This window comes from Ambystoma mexicanum, chromosome 8 (genome assembly GCF_040938575.1).
Source record: "Ambystoma mexicanum isolate Mex_15411 chromosome 8, UKY_AmexF1_1, whole genome shotgun sequence".
In the NCBI taxonomy this organism is placed as follows: Eukaryota; Metazoa; Chordata; class Amphibia; order Caudata; family Ambystomatidae; genus Ambystoma; species Ambystoma mexicanum.
In genome coordinates this window covers 1,429,871,206-1,429,892,110 of record NC_090929.1, presented here as the reverse complement: position 1 = coordinate 1,429,892,110, position 20,905 = coordinate 1,429,871,206, and the positions used below count along the sequence as shown (strand labels likewise).

The 20,905-nt window shown below is 42.9% G+C and overlaps 1 protein-coding gene across 1 annotated transcript in view; it reads left to right on the top strand.

The window, feature by feature from the left end:
* LOC138473082 (M-phase inducer phosphatase 1-A-like) overlaps positions 1 to 20,905 on the top strand; it is a 403,086-nt gene that overhangs the window by 369,584 nt on the left and 12,597 nt on the right. Inside the window, exon 11 of the mRNA XM_069611581.1 lies at positions 19,428 to 19,539. Within this exon, the coding sequence (XP_069467682.1) occupies positions 19,428 to 19,539 (112 nt within the window). The remainder of the gene's footprint in view (positions 1 to 19,427; positions 19,540 to 20,905) is intronic.

The window sequence follows — 20,905 nt, the reverse complement described above, 5'->3', positions numbered from 1 at the left end:
TTTGCCCTTTGCATTTTGTTCACTACCTCAACCACTATCTGTCTTCGGGCTTCCTGGAGTCTATATGGTTTTAAATGGACCACTTTTCCCTTTGGGGTTCTGATATAATGATTATCTATTTCCTCTGGTACCAAACAAGACAGTATTGTAGCAGTGGCTGAGGAAGGATTTTCCTTCCACTCTTTTAAGAGATTTACATGGTAGAGATGGGTATTTTGTTTCCTGTCAGCTTGGGCTATTTCATAGGTACAGGTTCCTGTTCGCTCTAACACTTCATATGGCCCATGCCACTTTGAGATAAGTTTATTTTCAGAGGTAGGCAAGAGGACTAATACCTTTTGTCCTATTGAAAAAGATCTTATGTTTACCCTTTTTTGTAGGTGGACTTTTGTTGTGCTTGGGCTTTTCCCATGTGAGTATAGACTACATTTTGAACAAGTTTCATGTGCTGTCGCAATCGGGTAGCTGTTTGTGAGAGGGGAATATGTGCCTCTTCTCTGTCTTCCCAGGTCTCCCGGAGCATGTCTAGGACATCTCCCCTCAGGCATCCACCAGATTCTCTCCTTTCGAACTACCATAAAGTAGTTCAAAAGGAGAGAATCTGGTGGATGCCTGAGGGGTCTTTCTTACTGCAAACAGGACCCAGGGAATTATAAAATCCCAGTCCTTCCCGTCCTTGTCTACCAACATTCTTAGGATCATCTTAAGTATTTTATTAAATCTTTCTACTAATCTGTCCATTTGGGTGTAGTAAACTGAGGTTCTTCAGGTGGCAACATGGAGCAATTGCTTGACTTCACCCATGAGTTTGCTCATAAAATTGGATCCATGATCCGTTAGAATTTCCTTAGGAAAACCAACCCTGGAAAAATATGGCAATAGATGTTTTAAAATATGTTGTGTTGTTCCACATGGGGAATGCCTCTAGGTATCAGGTAGTGCAATCAACGATTACGAGGACATATTTGTTACCCAGTCTAGAAGTTTCCAACGGTCCAATGATATCCATCCCAAACTGGGAGAAAGGTACTTATTTTATAGAGGGTAGGCAAGGGAATATGCATACTGGTTTTCTGACATATTTCACATGTCTGAATGAAGTTCTTTATATCAGCATGGATACTTGGCCAGTAAAACTTTCCACTGATGTGCGACTGGGTCTTAGATTGTCTAATGTGTCCCCCTGTCAAATGAGAATGTGCAATCTTTATCACAATCTTCCAATGGGTCTTGGGGATTACTGAGTTTTCCTTAAACCTTCGGTGCAGGTCTCCTTTCTATACAGTAATCCTTGTTTTAGGAAGAAAAAAGGACTTCCCTTTTCTAATCCTTCCCCTTCAGGAATTACCTGCAAGAAAGCCTCTGCGACTGCTGGATCTTTTTGATGGGCAAACGCTCATTCAGGAAGGATGGTAGGTTCTTCTTCCCCTTTTAACTCAGTGCTAGATGGTTCATCAGCTTCCCCAAAGCCTAGGGTACCTCTCTCAGTGTCTTCTGGTTCACGCTCTATAAAATGGGGAAATAGAGTTCTTTCAACAATTCCCTGTGCAATCTTGGCCCCACAATGTACTTCAAATGGAATTTCACCATGGTTCTGTAGGACAACCTTTATGTCTCCCCAGAAGTCGGGATCTATGATGCCCGCTAGGACATCCAGATCAAACTTCAAGGCCAGGCCAATTTTGGGGCCAATCTTATCTCACACCCAGGAGGGGGTATTAAGACTAAGGGCCTCATTCTGAGGTGGGCGGTAAGGGATACCGGGCACCGGTAAGGTGACCGGTGCCGGTAATCCCTTACCGCCCAATTCCGAGGTCCCTTAACGGGAACCTCAAGGGACATGTGGTCACACCACACGTTCCTTATGGGTCCCGTTAGAGGACCAGGGCGCTAATTACGGGCCTGCCATCAGCAGGCCCGTAATTAGCACCTTCCCCATTCCCATTGAGCCCTATGGGGGCTCAAGTGGGAATGGGGAATGGCATTTGGAATGGGGACTTACCGGGTCCGCCTAGGGTGGAATGTCCCGGTAAGTTCCCACTCCACCAGATCGGACCCGGACACGATTTTGGAGGCAGCCATGGCGCTTATAGCGCCATGCCTGCCTCCAAAGTCATAATGAGGCCCTAAGTCTGAAGGAATCATTCCTCTTTTCACTGGAGGGATATTAGCTTCTCTGCTGCTACAGATATCAAAGCCTATGGATTCTTACGTGGCTATAGAAGGATCTGAGGCTCTATGACTAAGCTTCTGGAATTTGTCACAATTGAGTCTGATCTCACCGCTGACACCATATGTTAGGAAGGCATCATATCAAACAGTAAGACAGACACAAGTGACCACATTTCAAGGGTGTTTTTTTAACTTCAATGGGATTTGAGAAATGCCTATCTAATCCTAAATCTAAAGATGGGAGCAACCTATGAACATCAAATAATAATAACGCAGCCCTAGTCGAGTCTGTCAAAATAAAAGGGCCTATACTAATAAACCTATTGCCAATCCTTACTTCTAAATACAAATAGTGTTGGAAACAATGTTATGCAAAAAGATAAGTGTTCAAGAAATGATACGCCAGGATAATCAAGCCGTTGGCCTCCCTTGCCCACATTTTCAGCACGGGTCAAAGCGGCACACCAGAGCTTAGCATAGTCTCTGGCTTCTCTAGCATGAGGATGCAGTTCAGAACTCAGTATCAGAGCCTTCTATGTCAAAGTCTCTTTGCAGTTCAAAGTCTCTTACTTCAGAGGGCCTGATGCGACAAACAAACATTAAAAAGTTCCTTTCTTCTCAGGATCCTCCTGTACAACTTCTTGGGTGATTCTTGACTCACCCAGGGCCCCCCTCCACCAGGCTCAGACCCAGGTTAACACAAAGCTTTCACTTGATCTCCCTCTGTCGGGCTCGGACCGATTCCATGTACTTTTCCAAACTTTTATCTACTTCATCAAAATCAAAGACTTTTGACTGTGAGCGGGATTTGACTTGACCCGTTGCAGGACCACTTTGATTGACATTTATTTGTTCTCTCAATTGATCTCCCTACACCGGGCTTGGACCAACTTTATCTACTTTTCTCACTTCTTAGCTGGCTACCTTACAGCGTCATTCGATTGAGCTCCCACGCGGTGCTGGACTATTCTGTCAGAGGTAATATAGTTTGCTTTGAAGTTCAATCACTCATCAGCAGTTTAACTTCATTTGCGTCTCTTATCACACATGTTTTAACAATGTTCCTTCCAGCACTCGCCATACAATGTTGCCGCTTGCAACCTTGGCTTCAACAAAGACCAATCATGTATCGGTCTCCCCAACTCACCGGCTGTATTGCTTTCACTAAAACGCGGACAGTACCACAGTGACTGGAGGTTCTCCCGCCTTGATTACTGTCGCAGGTGGGCCCCAGGTACCTCTGACACACAATGCAAGATTCTTAAGCATGGGTTACTTGTCTTACACTTTCTCTCAAGGTCTTGTGAAAGTAACAGTTCCTTGTCGAAAAAAGATCAAGGGAACTTTTCTCCTTGCGACCCCCTTCTGTTTCGCCATCTTTCTCCTCTCGTTAAACTGCCATCTTGGATCTGCTGTTTCCTTGTGTGCTTTGCCTCACACAGAGTGTGCTCTCGTGCTCTGCCTTTTATCTGGGTGGGGAAGTGTAATGGAAGTCAGGTGTGTGGGATGATCAGTAATTGCCTGACCTCGCCCGAGCATTGTATTGGGACATGTCAGGTACACGGCTCGGGTCTTAGTCTATTTTCCCTTAGAACGGGCTGTCAGTGAGAAAGTGTTCATGTTGTAAAAGGGGGGGTAGAGTTCCTAAATATCCTACCGAATAGGATGGAGTAAAGGTGTTATAAGGGAGGGGATACCGCATCTCACCGTCCGATGTCCCACTCCCACTCCCACTCCCGGAAGACCACCCCCAGGAACTGGATCCAAAAGTCATGCGTGTGTCCTGGCCACCTGGATGACATCTCCCCGGGGACTAGTGGGTAAGACATCTTCTGGTTTCTCACTGTGTGGATACTCAATTCAGCCTCCTTGAACATGACCTGACAACTTTGTTTGCCAGTGTAATTTGTAGATGGCTTAACTTAAATACATGTAGCTCTTTTCTGTGGGCAAAAGAAATAAACATAAGCAGCGCTCTTTATGTCTCCTCCCCGCGCACTTTTAATTTCTAGCAATCTTCTAGCACAACACGCTTTTAATAACAGACTCTTCTCAACAGATGATGAAACCCTTTCCTTTGAACTATGCAATGAACATGTCCCCCTTCAATTTGAAGTTCTTTGCTCATTCTCTGTAAAGAGAGTGTGCTTTTAAATTTATATTTTTTTGCACTTTTCTGCACAGCAGAGACCCAGAGATTTAATTTATGATTTGGAATCCCCTCTGCTTTTATGCAGAGTTCAGGAACAATTCCTAATATCGTTTTTGAATGCCCCCTCCCCTTTAAGGGATTTCTGGGGTTGGCAAAAATGGATATATGTTCCAAATTACTTTAAACGACTATATCCTTATCCATACTTGGAAAGATATTGAAGATTTCAAATTGCCCCAAGATCTCGCCAGTGTCTGTTGAATATGTGGGAAATAATTAAATGATACATTAATAAGAAATGCTAGGGTTCTACTTCTGTATGCCCACCCCATTAATAGGGGAAAGATAGTAATTCAACCAGATCCCCACCAATGGTTTGTTATGTTGGACTAAAGTCCTTACTTTAAATCTCTAAGGGTTTGTGCACAGGAAGAGTCATCAGGTGGTCAAGGTCATCTCATGGGAAGCAATGCGACCTGGTTGGACTGGCTCTCAAGACAGTTATGGATGGCTTCCAGCCTCTCCCTTTCTCCTGGTCTCTGGTTATGGATGTCTCCCGGCCTCAGCCCTTCTCCTTGTTCTTTCCAGAGTTTAGTCCACCTTTCTTTCTGGAAATATTGTTTCCCTTTGTCTCCTCCTTCTGTCTGACTGTGTCTCACTCCTCTTTCTGTCTGATCCTCTGGTTGTCTGCTTATAAAGATGATCATCAACCCCTTCTTCCGCTGTGCATCCAGTTTTGAAACCTCCTAACCACACCCCAAAATATCTAAATTTGGATGGACTGGCTCATTGACTAATGATTATAATTGGACATCAATTGCTCTTCACCCGTAAGCAAGGCCCAGCCTCTTCAGTTTGATTGGTTCCCAGGTCTCCAGGCCCCATTTCTGTGAGTTCTTGTTCCATTGTGTGCATTTCTGAGCAGCAACACAGATTTGAATAAAAAATTCTTCAACATGGCATTGTTCTCCAATTCACAAATAAGAGTTATAACCAATATATTTCTAAACTGGTCTGATCATGCCGGTCGCAATGAACCGTGTCTGGTGTCGGCACGTGGTTGCATATGCCAATGTCAGATTTCCAGGATTTGTATGGAGAATATTAATGTTCTGATCAGGAGATATTAAAGACATGGATTTGATTCAATATGTTACCATATTCCTGACTCTCTGATCCTTAACTTCTTCTGGAAAGCTAAATCATATTTTAGCTTATACCTCTCATTCCCAAGATTGAATTTTGAGGGGATGCCTATCAACAAATAATGCATTGTTTGTGTTTTCCGAAGACATGAACCATCTCGGCATCTATTACAGTTCCCCAATTGATGAGCAAAATATGATTCCCCATATATTCCTACGAGACCCTTTTAATTACATGCATACTTTTTTCAGTTAATTAATAATCCTTTCTGTTACCATAACCAGTATGTGTTCTGGCCAGCTGGCATTTGTTGAGCTAGTCTGCAATAAAACCATTTAACATTATTTGAAGGCTAAGGATCAAAACAAGTGCTTCCTTATCTCCTTTATCTCCTTGAGCAGAAGGGTATACCTCCCGCCCATGACTCATGTGACATTCTCTGGTGCCTGTCAACTGTCAGTCAGCCCAGAACCCCACCACAAACGGAATACAATGTTTCGTATTTTAGAAAGTTCAGAATCCATGGGCTGCATCTTTGTTTATTCAGTGGTCATCATTCCACCCTAATAAAGCTGTGTCACAGGCCCAAGCTCTATCCTCTTCCTTGCTCTGCTGTGCTTCATATTAGTTTCTAAATAGAGAGGTGAAGGAGTGGTTTACCTTTGTGATCTGCTGTGGGAAGATTTCCCTTGTGTGGGTACAGCTTTAAGTCAGCTTCTCATGAACAGAAATGGTGTGTTTTAAAATACACAGCTACATTATGGCCTATCATCACATCTTGCATTAAATAACAACACAATTCTGTTCATGTTCTCTTCTGCTGCTTATGGCAATATTTTTCACTTGTTTACAGAGTCACAACCTTCATTAATGTGTGCTTTGAATTACTTCTGGCACTGGAGTTTTCTTTCTGATGTGGTTCTTATTCCATCAATGTTTCAGGGTGCACAGCGTTCCCTGTGGCAATTCTCTATTTTGTAAAACTGCACACCAGTGCCTCAGTAATGTAGGGGGAAGTAGGCCAGTAGTCTTTTGGCATTGTCATTCCAACACAGAGCATACTTAAAGTTTTTATTTTTCTGAAGACAATATTTAGATGTTTGGCAGTTTAGAGTTAAATGCTGGCCTTTTGACTACCAGCCAACAATGCACTTTCCTTATTACTGCACCTTTGGGCCTAACTTTAGCCAGATGCAGTTCATGTGTACCCTAGGGCTGAAAATACCCCACAGAGCATCCATGTGGGAGGCAATCACAAGGTCTCACGTCAAATAGTCCCACTTGATAGTGGCATGAAAGTTGGTTGATCCTAACACATGAACCTATTATGCACCATGAAGAAGATCCTGTTGCCTGGCAACTTCCAGTAAATTAAGTACCTTTGCTAGCCCTAAATACAAAAGGTACTATAAAAAATATTTGAAAAATTCTGGCCCCCTTCTGAGACTTTCACAGTACCCAAGAACTTCAGCATTTTGGTGATTGTATGTTTCAAAGCAACACACCTCTGACCTCTTCCCTTTTTGAGGGTGTTAATAAAAAGTGTGTCATGAGAGGATATCTCCCTTATTGTTCTAACTCGATTGGTCAGTCTTGATGGTCGTGCAGTTATGTAATGCCTCCGTCCCCAAGTACCACTCGAGCAGGAAAAAATAACTGCCCTAGCAATCCTTGCGGCCACAGGGGTGGAGTGTCGTCGTCAGCCTGGTACCGGGAACGCCGGAAGGACCCCTGAGTGCTGTAAGGCAAAGGGTTATAATCAAGGAAACACCCAAAAGGCAACTGGCAGAGGGAGCAAACAAGATACAGTGACACCAGCTTACCTAAAGGATGGTAGCATAGGTAGGAGACCTACACAAACAGCAGGGGAAATCAACAGCAGGCTGGGATGATGTAGTTGGCACTCCGGAAACACCTGGGTGAAGCAAGAACTTGATCTGTGGCAAAACTTGAAGCGATCCGAGGTTGCAGAAACAGAGGGGCAATCCAGAGCCAAGTCCAGTGTTCAAACAGAGGTCAAGATGATCCGGAAGTCAGAGAGCACGCCAAAGTCCAAGAGTAATCCAAAAGCAAGTCCAAGTAAAACGTTCCAAGGTCGAGGTAAGGATAGTAACAAGATGCAGTAAGTAATGCCTGGCAGTCCTCCAGAGAAGTAGCTGTGAAGCGACGTGTTGTATTTGCCGGCTTCTTTTGAAGCTGCGAGCAGAGTCACGTGACGCATCATGTGACCCCTCGCACGCGTTACGCGGAGCGCAACGCGGCCAGCGATTGGTGCTGCGGCGCTTCCTGGTATGCTGGCGTCGCCGGGTGTGGAGGAGGTGCCATGGCAACCGCCACCGCGGAAAAGGGTGAAAAGAGGCGAGTCTGCCCACCATGGTATCCTGCCTGCCGTGCCTCCCCTGCTGATGTGGGTGGAAAACATGATGGCGAGAAGCGCCAGGTAGGGGAGACGAGTGTGAGGGAGAGACTGGGAGCGGGGGTGAGTGCGGGGGCGTGACACTTATATTTTTTACCATGCCCCCTTTATTTATTTCAGTATTTATATAGTGATTTTGTATAACGTGCTGTACATGATTTAAAACAGTACAATAACAGACAAAAGCATGCAGCAAAAAGCAAATAATTATTATCATGACACAGCCAGCAGGTTAAGGGAAACATCCTATGAAAAGGCAGTCCGTAGGAAATGGAGCTTAAGTCGTTTCTGAAAGAGTGCCAAATTACAACAAGGGTGATCCAGATGAAGGGAATTCTAGGGCGTAGGAGCTAAAGGCTGGAAAAAATGGAAATAGGATTATTGATCATATTCTTTTGTACATGATCAAGCACAACGACAAAAGAAAGATCCATTTGGTAGAAAGTAGTAGTCAGTTTGTGACTTGATTTTGTAACTTGTCATATACCCGAGTGTGATTCCCATAGAGTCCAACACAATCTTAGGTAAAAGCTGTTTTTACTTAACAGAAAAACTCCACTTCAGGGTCAAATCCAAACATTAAGTGTTGGGACAGACATTTGTCACTAGTTCCACCACTTCAAGGGTTTCCTTATTAGGTTCACATGCTTTCTGGGAACCTGCCCATCACTCACAGTCTCTAGGGATCTCTATCCAAAACTCCTTCTGTTTGACTCCTGTTAGGGATAGGATACCACCACCTCCAATCCTTCTTCTAGGTCCTGTCGAAATTGCTGGGTATCCTCCATGACTTGCAGATACCGCTGGAGTTTCTCTTACACATAAAGAGAGAGGTAAATGCTGGAATTCCCTGCCACAGATTCCACAGAGGAGCTTAAGAGTGCCTCACCACCTCCCTTTTCTTGGGTCCTGATTTCTTCCCCATGCACAACCACTCTACTTCTACTCTTATCCTGATCCTCCCTGCTGCCAAGCAACATGCTCATTCCATCTCCTTTCATGGGTTTAGCTCCTTCTAATTGGAGTCTCACTCTTACCTTTGGTTAAGCATGCCCTTTGTGCTTTACCTTAGTTCCCAACAGCCTCCCCATGTCTTTCTCCTATAGTATTCTAATGCCCACTTCCTGATGTAGTTCACCTGCCACCACCTGGCACCTTCCTCCTGACATCTCTCTCCTACCACCACCTTCAGTCTTCCTTCTTCTACCTCCTAATGTCTCACTGCTACCACCTCCTGATGTCTACCTCCTACCACTTCCTGATGCTTTCCACCTACAACATACCAATGTTTTCTTAACATCTCTTGATGTCTCCCTCCTACCGCCTCCTAACATCTCCCTCCTACAAACTCCTGGGGTCTCTTTTCCCCTCTTATCTCCAGCTTCCTCCTTCTAAATCCATCTTCCTGAATCATCAACTCTCCCACACTCCTGCTACATCCTTCGCCAAATGGCCACCCTTCTTATTCCTGTGATGCGGCTTTTATTCCCTAGTTCACATCCTTATTGTGATGGCTACGTGATTGGTTACTGTGGAATTGTAACATATGTAACATATGTCATAGTGTGTGATCCACAGCTGAACTGTGGCTTTAAAAATCTTGCCCGCCATATTGAATTCCTTGTCTGTGTGAGTCTACATATGTGCTCCGGCTTCTATTTATCACAGCGGATTTACATCTACAGCGAGTGTGGTGAGAGCTTTCGAATTGTTACTGTAACTCTGGGGAAGGTGGGGTGTCTCTATCCTGCTGAGCCTCATTTACGCACAGGGGTGCACTGCCCTACACAAGAAGGCTTTTTATCTGGCTTATGACTGTCTCCTGCCCCGAGGTGGGGCTAAGTGAAGGTGGCCAGGGAATTCTCTCCCTACTGCCCCAGGGCCATCATCCATTAGCCCAGGGATGTCTGGCCCACCTACTCAGCCCACTAGATGTACCAAGTTAAGGCAGGGGTCTTCATCACCGACTGCTACCCTCTCAGGCCATGAATCTGCATTTGAAACTCAGCACATGCACACACAAGGCTCTGCTCCTTCATGCACATGTAGGGGTCCTTTCTTTATCAAAGTTACTTCTCTTCCCATTTCCCTAAAGCAATACACTTTCACACAATATCTCAGAAAGGCTCATTAATCCATTATTATGTTCAAACACAATAGCTGGAACGTGCTAACAGCTATTTTGCTAGTACTCTTGCTGCCTTTACACAGGTGAACATATAGTGGAGGGGCTCGTGGGGGGTCCTCTACTCACCGGAACTGATGACTGTAAACTCAACAACACATTACTGTTCCTGGTGGTCTTCAATATACACAATTTACTCAATTTAAAAACATGTTCAACAAAGGACATTATTATCTGACAGGATCGGACCAGAAAGTACAATCGACTTCAAAAAAAAAAATTCTTACATTTTTATTTCTTCAACGACGTGCAATACAATGCAGATAAAGTGCAAAGGGCTGAATATTTGATCACAAATACATCACAGCAAAGATTAAAATCACTTACAAGACAAAAGACCAAAACAGCAAAAAACACAGTCATCATAAAAATCATGTTTTTCAGACACGGTTAGGTAATCCCCTATTACTTTTAACCGTGCTGATTCTGGTTCTGAATAACATCTAATGTGTATGTCGGGGAGTCCCTTATCATTTCTACCTCCGTGGGTGTTGATGTAGGTGCAGTTGTAAATTCATTTTACTGAACACTGCGTTACGGCGCTGGGTCAATTAAAGAGCCTTCTTCTGGACCAAAAACAACGCTCAAAAGTGCACGACTGCTTTCAGGATGACACAATCCATTCGTTTTGTGTCCGTGCGCGAATGATTGCTGCGCCATTCAAAATGACATTCCTTTTCGTTCTGTACATTAAGGAAACACATACGCTTTTTATGCTTCACTTAGTCCATTACTCTCTCGAATAGAAAGCGTCCTGCCGTAGAATAATAAGTGTGAAAGCAAGGTGTCCAAACTCACCGTTTTCTTTAGTCACTATCAGTTTCAAAGTCACAACACCATCAAAGCTGCTTCACAACACAACACGGTGAGATATATAATGCAGCCACCTGTATAAACAAATCATTATTTGTAGCGAAATCCAATATGTGCACCTATATACGGAGAGAATTAATCATGATTATTTTCTTTACAGGTGCCTATTTAAGACCATTGTTGTTTTCAAGAGATGCCATATTTGGTTAAAATCGGATTCGTCCCAAGAGATATGCCTTTGTATTTCCAAACCATTTCTGCCATCTGTCATGTGGACAATATCGGTACTTAGTGCATTAAAAAGATGAAACATTAATGCTCCGCTGCGGGGGTGAAACTAATACGGAGTTAAGGGTTTCTACAGATAGCATATTACTCCTATAGTTTGACTTCATGACGTAGATAATTGTCATTTATTATTGTACCCATACTGTACTCTGATTATAGCGTTCGTAGAGTCCCAAGTTCGTTAGTATAGTAACTATGCTCATAGGGATTGGGTCATCTGAGAATTACAAGTATTCATTCAGGCCCCTGATAAGAGTTCCTAAGCGGTGTATCAATTGGGCCTCTTTATAGTTCAATGATCTCTCAACTTCAAGCAGACCATGAGCACTGTCAATCGCCCACCAGAACATAAAATCTGCAGAAATATTAGAGTCCATCTAGCGAAGTGCCAACTGTATTTACCTTGAATCGTATTCTGGACCGATGTTCCGCAATTCTAACACGCACTTCTCGCATGGTCTAACCCACATATAGCAAGCCACAGGGACATTCTAAAGCAACAAGCCCTGAGCTGGGGGTGCATTACCGCTTCCGGTAATGCCCGGGAGCCCATAGTTGCAGCCCGACCAAGAGCATTAACGCAGGCCCCACAACATTACCAGAGGCGGTAATGTCACTCCAACTCGAGCTTATTGCTATTAGTATTCGGGCCCATAAGACCGTGGTACTAATAGAGTCTTTTTTGAAGTTGCGAGACGCTGTTGGTGTTTCGCAACTGAAAAAAAGAAAGAAAAACAAGAAAACAAGATGGCAACCATGTAACAGAGAGAATGGACTATACGTAGTCCCGTTTCCCTGTCCTTGGCCGCCATTCAAAAATGAAGAAAAAAATAAATAAAGAAGATGGCCGCCATGGAAACAGGATAAGGGACTACCAGTAGTCCCTTCTCACTTTCCATTCGGCCATTAAAAAGGAATATAAAGAGTAAACACAGAAAATGGCCACCAGGGAACGGGAAGAAGGGACTACACCTAGCCCCTTCTCCATTTCCATGATGGTCAGACAAGGAAATGGAAGGAACTTCGAGGGCGCGGAACAACTGCAGGTAAGGCTTTGTCACCTGGTAACGACCCAGCGAAGGCCAATGAGATGGCATGTTGCAATCTCATTGTCATATGCAGTAAAGGACTTTTGATGATTTACAATTATAAATGTTTCTGATTTCCCAGTCTCTCTCTTCCACTTTAAACTTTGTGATGTTTCCAGTGTATTTAAACAACCAGCATGTACCATATGGATAGTGTCCCTCTAGGGAATCTGAATTCCAAATTGTTGATGCCTGTGTGGATGTCAAGTGTCTTGAATGGACAGCATGGTCCTTAATACTTTTGGATTTCTTCAGTGCAAAGATGGGCAAATGAATTCCTCTAAACACTTGTTGTACCGTGCGCCAGTATTTCTTTATAGAGCTCTTAAACTATTGTGTGTTAGGACGAAAGGTACACAGGTATCCTATCTTTGTCTTCACTATAAGCCATTTTCCCAAGTAATGTCTCCCTAGTAGTAAAGCAAGTTCTCTTTTTTTAACGGTGCCGGTGCTTCCGTGGTCCACACTCCCATAGAATCCCATAGGACTCTACAGGAATGGGGACTTACAAATTACCGGCACCTGACTTCCCGGACCGCCGGGGTTGTAATCCCCCGGTGTTACTGGAAAGTCAGGCACCGGTAATTTATTTCAGGTCCAGGGGCAACCCGCCGGTATCACCAGCAGGGTTACCGCCGGGCCCATAATGAGGGCCATTGTCCATAAGGTACAGTGTCTCTCTGACTCCGCAGATGGAAATCCTTGTAATGGAGTAAGGCATTACTCGATTACAAAAGGTGTCAACAAACACCACCCTTCTTATGGTCATGATATTCACTCGCAACTTCTTCATAAGCTTAGCACCGGGCACTTACTAGCAAGGATATCAGTCCTATCTCTAGTCCTCTGGCATATTGAGCTTTCTTGCAACAATTGCCCATTGGGAGGATGCATACTCTGTCTTCACTCCACGCTCTCTGAAAACAACACCCATTCCATACATATGGCCCTTAAAGGTAAACTAATTTGCTGAGTAAACAGATTGAGGTCGTTTCTCAAAACTATTTGCAAAAAAAAAGCTCAGAGGAGGCGATTTGTTCTGTTTGCGTTAGTTTCAGAAATTTGCAGGCCATCTTATTTTGAAAATGAAAGGTGACATGTACATTTGAGGTGGGCTGGCCAGCAGCGCAAATGATAAACTGACCTGCCAACGTGCATACATTAGTGTCCGTCACATCTTCCCACCAATAATGTATTACAGGCTCCCAGCATCCATGTGGAGGTCCATGAATGTGAAATGTTAATAAAAGCAGTCCTGTCTCTTCTTTAGGGATAGAAATGAAGGGGGGGGGGGGGGCAGGGCAGTGTTTCATAGCTCTTCCTTTCCACTTAATAAAATGTAAGATGGGGTCTGGAAAGATCCTGTATTAGTCCACTTAATCCTGGCCAAAAGAAGAACAAGGGGGTGCAGAGGTTTTGAAATGCACTATTGCCCAAACTTGTACCAAGCTCAAGCTCCATGATTTTCCAAAGGCCACTGCACCATTAATAGCTAACCACACAAAAACATCATGGACACTCTTGGTTTCAAAGAATATGGAATAAAAAATATATATGAAAATGGCCTTAAAAAGGCTAGTTCAGGGAACAAAATATAGAAGCAAAAATAAAATTAGAAATTTGAAAAATTGGCAATATGCAATAACTTACAACCCGAATAGGAATCATCTTACTCAAGCCACACAGTCCTTTCAGCAATGTGCATCCCCCTGTGCCTATTTCTCCTACTGTTAAAGTGAATCCCATATTTTAATACAGGACGTGCTATAAAATGCACAGAAATGCTCCTTAATTTGTGTGTATGCGCAAAGGGGGCTAAAGAGAGCATTTAAATGTGCGCATCGGAATAGGGCAAATCTTAGTTTTTAGAATGTGGTCCTTTGCCTTTAATACTCTCTATCTATTGGGCCCTGTTTGATTTTTCATTCAAATGTTTTGAGTAAATTACAGGAAGGAATAAACAACTACCTACACAGTAATGTGCAGTAGCACCTTGAAGCATCTCATGCGCTCGATAGAGTTACCAATAATGATCTCAGACCCAAATAACCAGACATACTCAAAGAATATGGATAAGTACTACTTTATTATCAGCTCAATGAAGTAGGGCAATCTGGCGAACATAGAAAGTTAATCCACTGATTTGCAGACAGAAGAATTCATGTTCTGTCTTTGTTCATGGCATAAGGGTTGAGAGAACATACGTAGCAGCTTTCATCTGATGTTCTCTTCCCCACCTCTCTCATGTGCTGTTACCACATGCTATTTTCTAAATGAGCCTAGCTGTCAAGATATGAATTTATATCTTCATTATCTTCCCCAACATCTCTCTTAGGTCGGGCAATTTGTTGAGAAATATCAGAAAAAATATCACTCATTGTTCAGAGGAAAATTGTCTAGCATTTTGGTGCTGGACTCCCCCAGTGCAGGACAAAGACTGATATGTTTTGGATATTTTTCCTCTGTGAAAGATAGTGAGCTAAAGAATCTGGGTAAGGCTCTTGCAACCAGGACTAATGTCTGGCAGAGGAACTCGCATGACCCCCCCCTTGTTAATTTGCATAATTTAAGTAACTTTGGGTCTCACCCTAAATTACTAGGGGAATCCAGACATGGACCCCTTGCTCACTATTCTTAGAGAGGCATAGCTCCACCCTACTGATGAGCGCCAACCAGACCGAAACAGGTGTCTAGGGTTGCTGTAGGTACTGGACTGTCCCAGTGCAGGACAAAGACTGATTTGTTTTGGATATTTCTCCTCTGTGAAAGATAGTGAGCTAAAGAATCTGGGTAAGGCTCTCGAACCAGGACTAATGTCTGGCAGAGGGACTCCCAGGACCCCCTTTGTTAATTTGCATAATTTCAGTAAGTTTGGGTCTCAACCTAAGTTACTAGGGGAATCCAGATATGGAGCCCTTGCTCACTACTCTTAGAGAGGCACAGCTCCACCCTACTGATTAGGTCCAACCAGACCGAAACACCTGTCTGGGGTTGCTGTTGGTACTCTTGTTCAGAGGAGAATTTCCTAGCATTTTGGTGCTGGGATGCCCCAGTGCAGGACAAAGACTGATATGTTTTGGATACTTCTCCTCTGTGAACGATAGTGAGCTAAAGAATCTGGGTAAGGCTCTTCAAACCAGGACTAATGTCTGGCAGAGACCCCCCTTGTTCGTTTTCTGTTCAAGGACTGCTTTCATAACCTCTCCATTTGAATAGGAAAATAGGAATGAGTCTTCATGATAATCAGGAATTCCTAATACAGGGGCAGTACTAACCGCCCTTTTTAATTCTTCAAATCCTTCAGTCATTTCATCTGTCCATGTTATCTTACTTTTGCCTAACTGTGCTTCCTTAGGTCCTTTTAAAAGTGGTTGACTATATGTACTATAATGGAAAACCCAGACTCTGCAGTAGTTACATACACCTGAAAATGGTTGCCTTTCCCTCACTGGTTTAGGTCATAATTGCTTCTGCTCTTTCAGGTGTCACTTTTCTCCCTTCTTGAGAGATTAACTGTCCCATATACAGGATCTTTACCTGGAAATATTGTAACAATGAGAAGAGGTACAGCAGAACAATGGTGACATCCATATTATCATTGCAGGTACATGCACAATAAATGATGCTGAAGGGGAGGGAAATGAAGTCCGAAAACAAAAAGGAAAGCATCAAATTAATTTGCAGCTGTTCAAAACAAATGTACCCAGGTGCCCATAAAGAGGGGTGACACCACCTCAGAATAGCGTCCATCTTTTCCACCCATAATGTCTCTTATTTTCAATAGCGAAAATGATTTCCATTGGTGGGACGACTTGTGGATTATAATAATTTGAAATCATATAAATTACAAAAGGGCCTCATATGCGCCTATACTTAGTTAACAAATCAGAAAGGGTGGCGGGTAACCTTTTTCATGGCACAGATAAACCAGATGTTTGCCTACCACATGTCCTAGCCATAGAGGTGGTGTTGCGGATAGGCGTTTATTTTGCTTCCTGACTGAGTGGAGCCCAGAATGGTTCTTGCTCCCCCCCCCCCTCCATTTTCTTTTCACCATGATCATCTCCCTCCCCTCCCCTCCTCATTCTCATCCTTTTACCCCTCTGATTCCCTCCTCCTTCTCCTCCCCACCCCTCTCTCTCCCTCCCTCTCAGTTCTACTGCACTACCCTCCCTCTTCCCTTCAGTTTAATTGCTCTACTTACTGTTTTGTTGGACTGATTCGTAATTGTAAATTGCTTCTATTGTCACTGTTATAATGTTAATGTTATATGTATCCTGTTGTTAAAATGTGCAGCGCTTTGGAGTAAAGCGCTATATAAACATAATAAATACAAATACAAATGGTGTTGTGACTGTCTGAATTTTGACCTTCTAATATCGATTCCAGCCGCTGGCCTCTTGCCCTCATTCCACCGGTCATCATAGGTTGGTAGGTGCCATGTCTAATGGATTTCTTCCTAATGCCACCAGTGTCAGTCAGGCAGATGATGCAGCTGCCACTTTCCCCTTATCCCTACCAGCATCATGGGTTTGGGAAGAGGTGTGACTGGCAGAGATATCTTCCTAACTTGCAATGTCAGGATTATTGTACTGCTGTGGTCAGCCACCTCACGCTCTTCTCTTCCCTGTTGATGCCTGGTAGGTGGATGGTCTCTCCTTCTGACTACCAATCTCTCTGTCTCCCTGGCTGAGTCAACACTCAAGGGATAAAGCATTTTTTCAGTACTCGAGTATTTGTAAACCTAACTGAGCTGGATGTGCACAGATTGTGGCCAGGTTGAATCTGAATGACTCGTCAGGCTCCCCAATATTGATAAGCCTCCAAACAACACTGCCTCCACATATCCTGGTACTTCTGTGCTTGTTGAGGCTGAATGTTCTTCAATCCCAATGGTTTGCTTCAGAGTTAAGCCTGGCCCACAATGCTTGAAAGGGTCCTGAAAAATGTCTGGTAGCCTCAAGCACAAAGAGGGGCTGGACAAACCTTTTTTTAAAAAGATTGCAAGTATCATAGAGAAATCAAGGATAAAGGAAGAGCCTAAATCTACTGGAGTCCTCTCCAGAACCTGATGGTGCAACAGCGGGGATGATATGAGAGCAATGCAAGGTTCAAATAAGGACATTTCATGCCATTCTTAGAGCAGTGTTATCCAGATGGTGGTGTATTTTGTAGAGCCTTTGTATAACGCCATAGCTCAACCGGAGGATTTTTTTAATAGTTTGTTTGGAGAGATTGTTTTCATGATTTGCACAGAAATGTAATGGCTTTCTTCATGCATTTCATTAGCTAATATGAAGGAAGGTGATAACCTTTTGGGGGAATTTCATGACACCACAATTTTCTTTTTTTTGAAGAGGGTGAGATAGCTGACCAGGCTAATCCATCTACCGCAGACTTCTGTATGCACTCTGCACATCTCAGGAGTGAACCCTGACAGGGCCAACTCAGATTTTTTATTTTTCTGATGTCTAAGAAATGAGTATCATTGAATTGTATATGCAGAAAAAACACAGTGTTATAACTCCAGTTTACAATAGTGGGAAGCACAATATATGAGACATACGCTAGTTAGTATTTAAGAAAAAGCTGGAACTGGGCCAGATTTCCCGGTTTAGAACAATTTTACCTAACCCCAAAAGTTTGACTCCTAAAAGTTCAACCCCCAATTTCCCGCATATATATATGTGGGGGGTAAAGTATATAAAAAAATGTGTGGGGTAAGGTGGGGGGTGTGTGGGGGGTCTCCCCCCAAATATATATTTGCGGGAAATAAAAAAAAAAAAAGTCGAACTTGGGCTCTGTAAAATCACTTAGAATCAGATTTCCCTGGACTCTGAATCCCACAGAAATGGTCTCCATGGATTCAAAATCCAAGGAAATCAAACGCCCGTGCCAGTGCCTGAGCCACCGCAATACACTGCATCTGTAGCCGCAGTGATCAGCTGTTCAGCGCTCGCAGACATTGTGAGCTCAAAGGAAATCTGCTCCGACTTGTCTTTTAAAAAAATGTTAAGCACATTAAATGCCATCAACGTTAGATGACTACAGTCCCAGCAGCGAGTGGATAACGCAGACTGGCCATTATCTCTTAAAAGGTGCAAATGGTGGGTGATTATAAATAGAAGGGATGCATAAACCTGTGTGCTGTGTGACACAATGACTACAATCAGATGCATTTTCTTTTATTTAGGTTCACATCATTTGTTCATATTTCAAGTCATCTCTTTTGAATGTAGTGGTATATTAGCCTTGTGTTTTTCACACTTTTCACAAGTCTATCATTTGCCTACCATGACTTCCCCATTGCCTCCTCAGTTGCCAGATGGAATCCTGCAGTATTTTGTTCCATTTACACAACAAAGAAAATATATTACCTATTTATAAATGGAAACTACTGGCTACCATCTACTGACTATTCCTGGCCACGTGTAGCATTAGTTTGACAAGGCTGGTAACATGTATGAATGCGGACTGATAGAGTTAAAAAGACAAGTAACATTTTGACATCTTGCCTAGACGAACTGAAACAGTGCCTCTGGTTTCTTTAGTAAAATCACAGTAATATGCCTGAATACGTCTTGTGTGTCTTTTAGACATTGTTTGCTTCTCTGAACACGAATGTGTGTTAATCTGACCTGTGTTGTTCTTCTGTTGTAATTCATATAATGTACAATTTATTTAAAATTTATTTTATGGCCAATGTTTGCAGCAGTTATTTTTCTCACCCACTGTTCCGGCCACCTGATTGGTTGGCTCATCCTCCCCTTGTGCGAATTTTATTTCAAAATCCGATATCTTTCTATGGAATTGGAGAAACATCAATAGTGAGGGTATTTTAAGGTCTCTATCAGTCTGGGACTGCATAGCCCATTTTCTGCCTCACTAAAAAACAAAACTGCAAACCCAATACTGACATGAAATCAAAGGATCAACTTCATGGCCAATCTGCTTCTGTTTCAGGCACAGTTTGAGATCCTTGTCTGGTCCGGTTCACTAGTCTGGCAAATCTCTTACGTTGTTATGATATCAAACACTTCTATTTCGTATCAATCTAAGTTCAGTATACATATCAGTAAACTGGAGTTAAACGTCTTACCACTTACTGTCTCAAATCAGTGTACCATTAATTTCAAGATGTAACTAAAGTGTTTTGTCTCATGGCAGGTGCCGCACTTTGAGAAAGCTGGATCGAAATGCCAACTCATACCCCAATCTCTGCTTCCCAGAACTGTACGTCTTAAAAGGAGGATATAAGGAATTTTATGAATGTTTCAAGGTACAGCTTCAAAAAATTGAAATTTTATTGTTTCCACTGGTGTACGGAGACTGCCATATGTATGTTGCAAAGTATACCTTTATTCATGTAGCTCCCTACTCCAAAGTTGAGGGAACATTTAACCCTTCCCTACCCTTTTACTTCCGGGGCCCTCATTAATGGCATATAAAGGGTCTTTCTTGTATTTGTCCTTTACATTTTTGGATCTGCTATTTTTTTTAATGTATTTTTTCCTGTCCTGAAATGCCCAACAAAATGTTCTGTCCCTTGAAATAATTCTTCTTACAAATATTCTGCCGATTCCTCCTAGTTCTGAGTTCATTAGTTATTAATCTTATAAGACATGGTGACATGTAATCAATTCTTTTGGGGGTGTATGCGGACCATAATAGAACTGGATTGGTGTAGCACATCTTTCAGGCATCATACGAGGCACTATCCAATAATTAAACAAAGGAGATATAGTCCAATTGCTGCATTGACATTTGGTTCCTGATCCTAGTTTCAGCCCTTGAATACAACTTTATTTACATTGTTTTGTGAACATATGGTTTAATTGTTTACCAGAATTGTATTTATCGCTTGAGTGTAGGTTGGTAAAGTGAATAAACTAGTTGCAAAAGAAAAAAGAAAAAATACATTTCATTTGATTCTGAGATAGTCTGCTGCTCAGATTTAAATGTTTAATATAAGCAATATGATTTAGTGTCTCCCCTTTACTGGTCTGTTCAAAATGCATACCCCACCCCCCACCGCCCACCACTTTACATCCTGGTTTCTGTAATTGGGTAGTAACGGGGCTCCAAACATGATAATGTTCTTTGTTATATGTTCGAAATTCCTCTTGCTTCAATAAAGATTTTTTTATGTAAAGTGCTTAGCTGCTCCTTAGTACCAGATCTGCACTTATCACATTGCAGGACCTTGACCAAGCCCCTTCTTAATGTCTGCTGGTCATCAGAACTCATGGGGCAGGAGATATATACTAATGTATTCATCAAAATGCAACAGTCAGAGTTGTGATTAGTAATTTATAACGCACTTAATACCGAAGAGGTTTCTAAGCGCAGAACCAGGATTCGAACCTGTGTTGCTCTAAATCGACTTGCTTCCAAGATGAACGTGTTGCCACTGACCTCTACGAGCGTTGGAAGTACTCCTATATTCAAGTAAAATGTGGATGGGAGAAACCCATACATCATTCATACAGTGTCCAGTAAACACAGGGGAATGTCTTACTGACGGTACATGGCAAAGACATTTATGCTTCAGCCCACTTATTATGTGCAGTGCCACATAAGCAATGTCCGGGCTGTCCAAACGCACTCCTTGTGCTGCGGAGTGTCCCAATCTCAGAACCTTCACG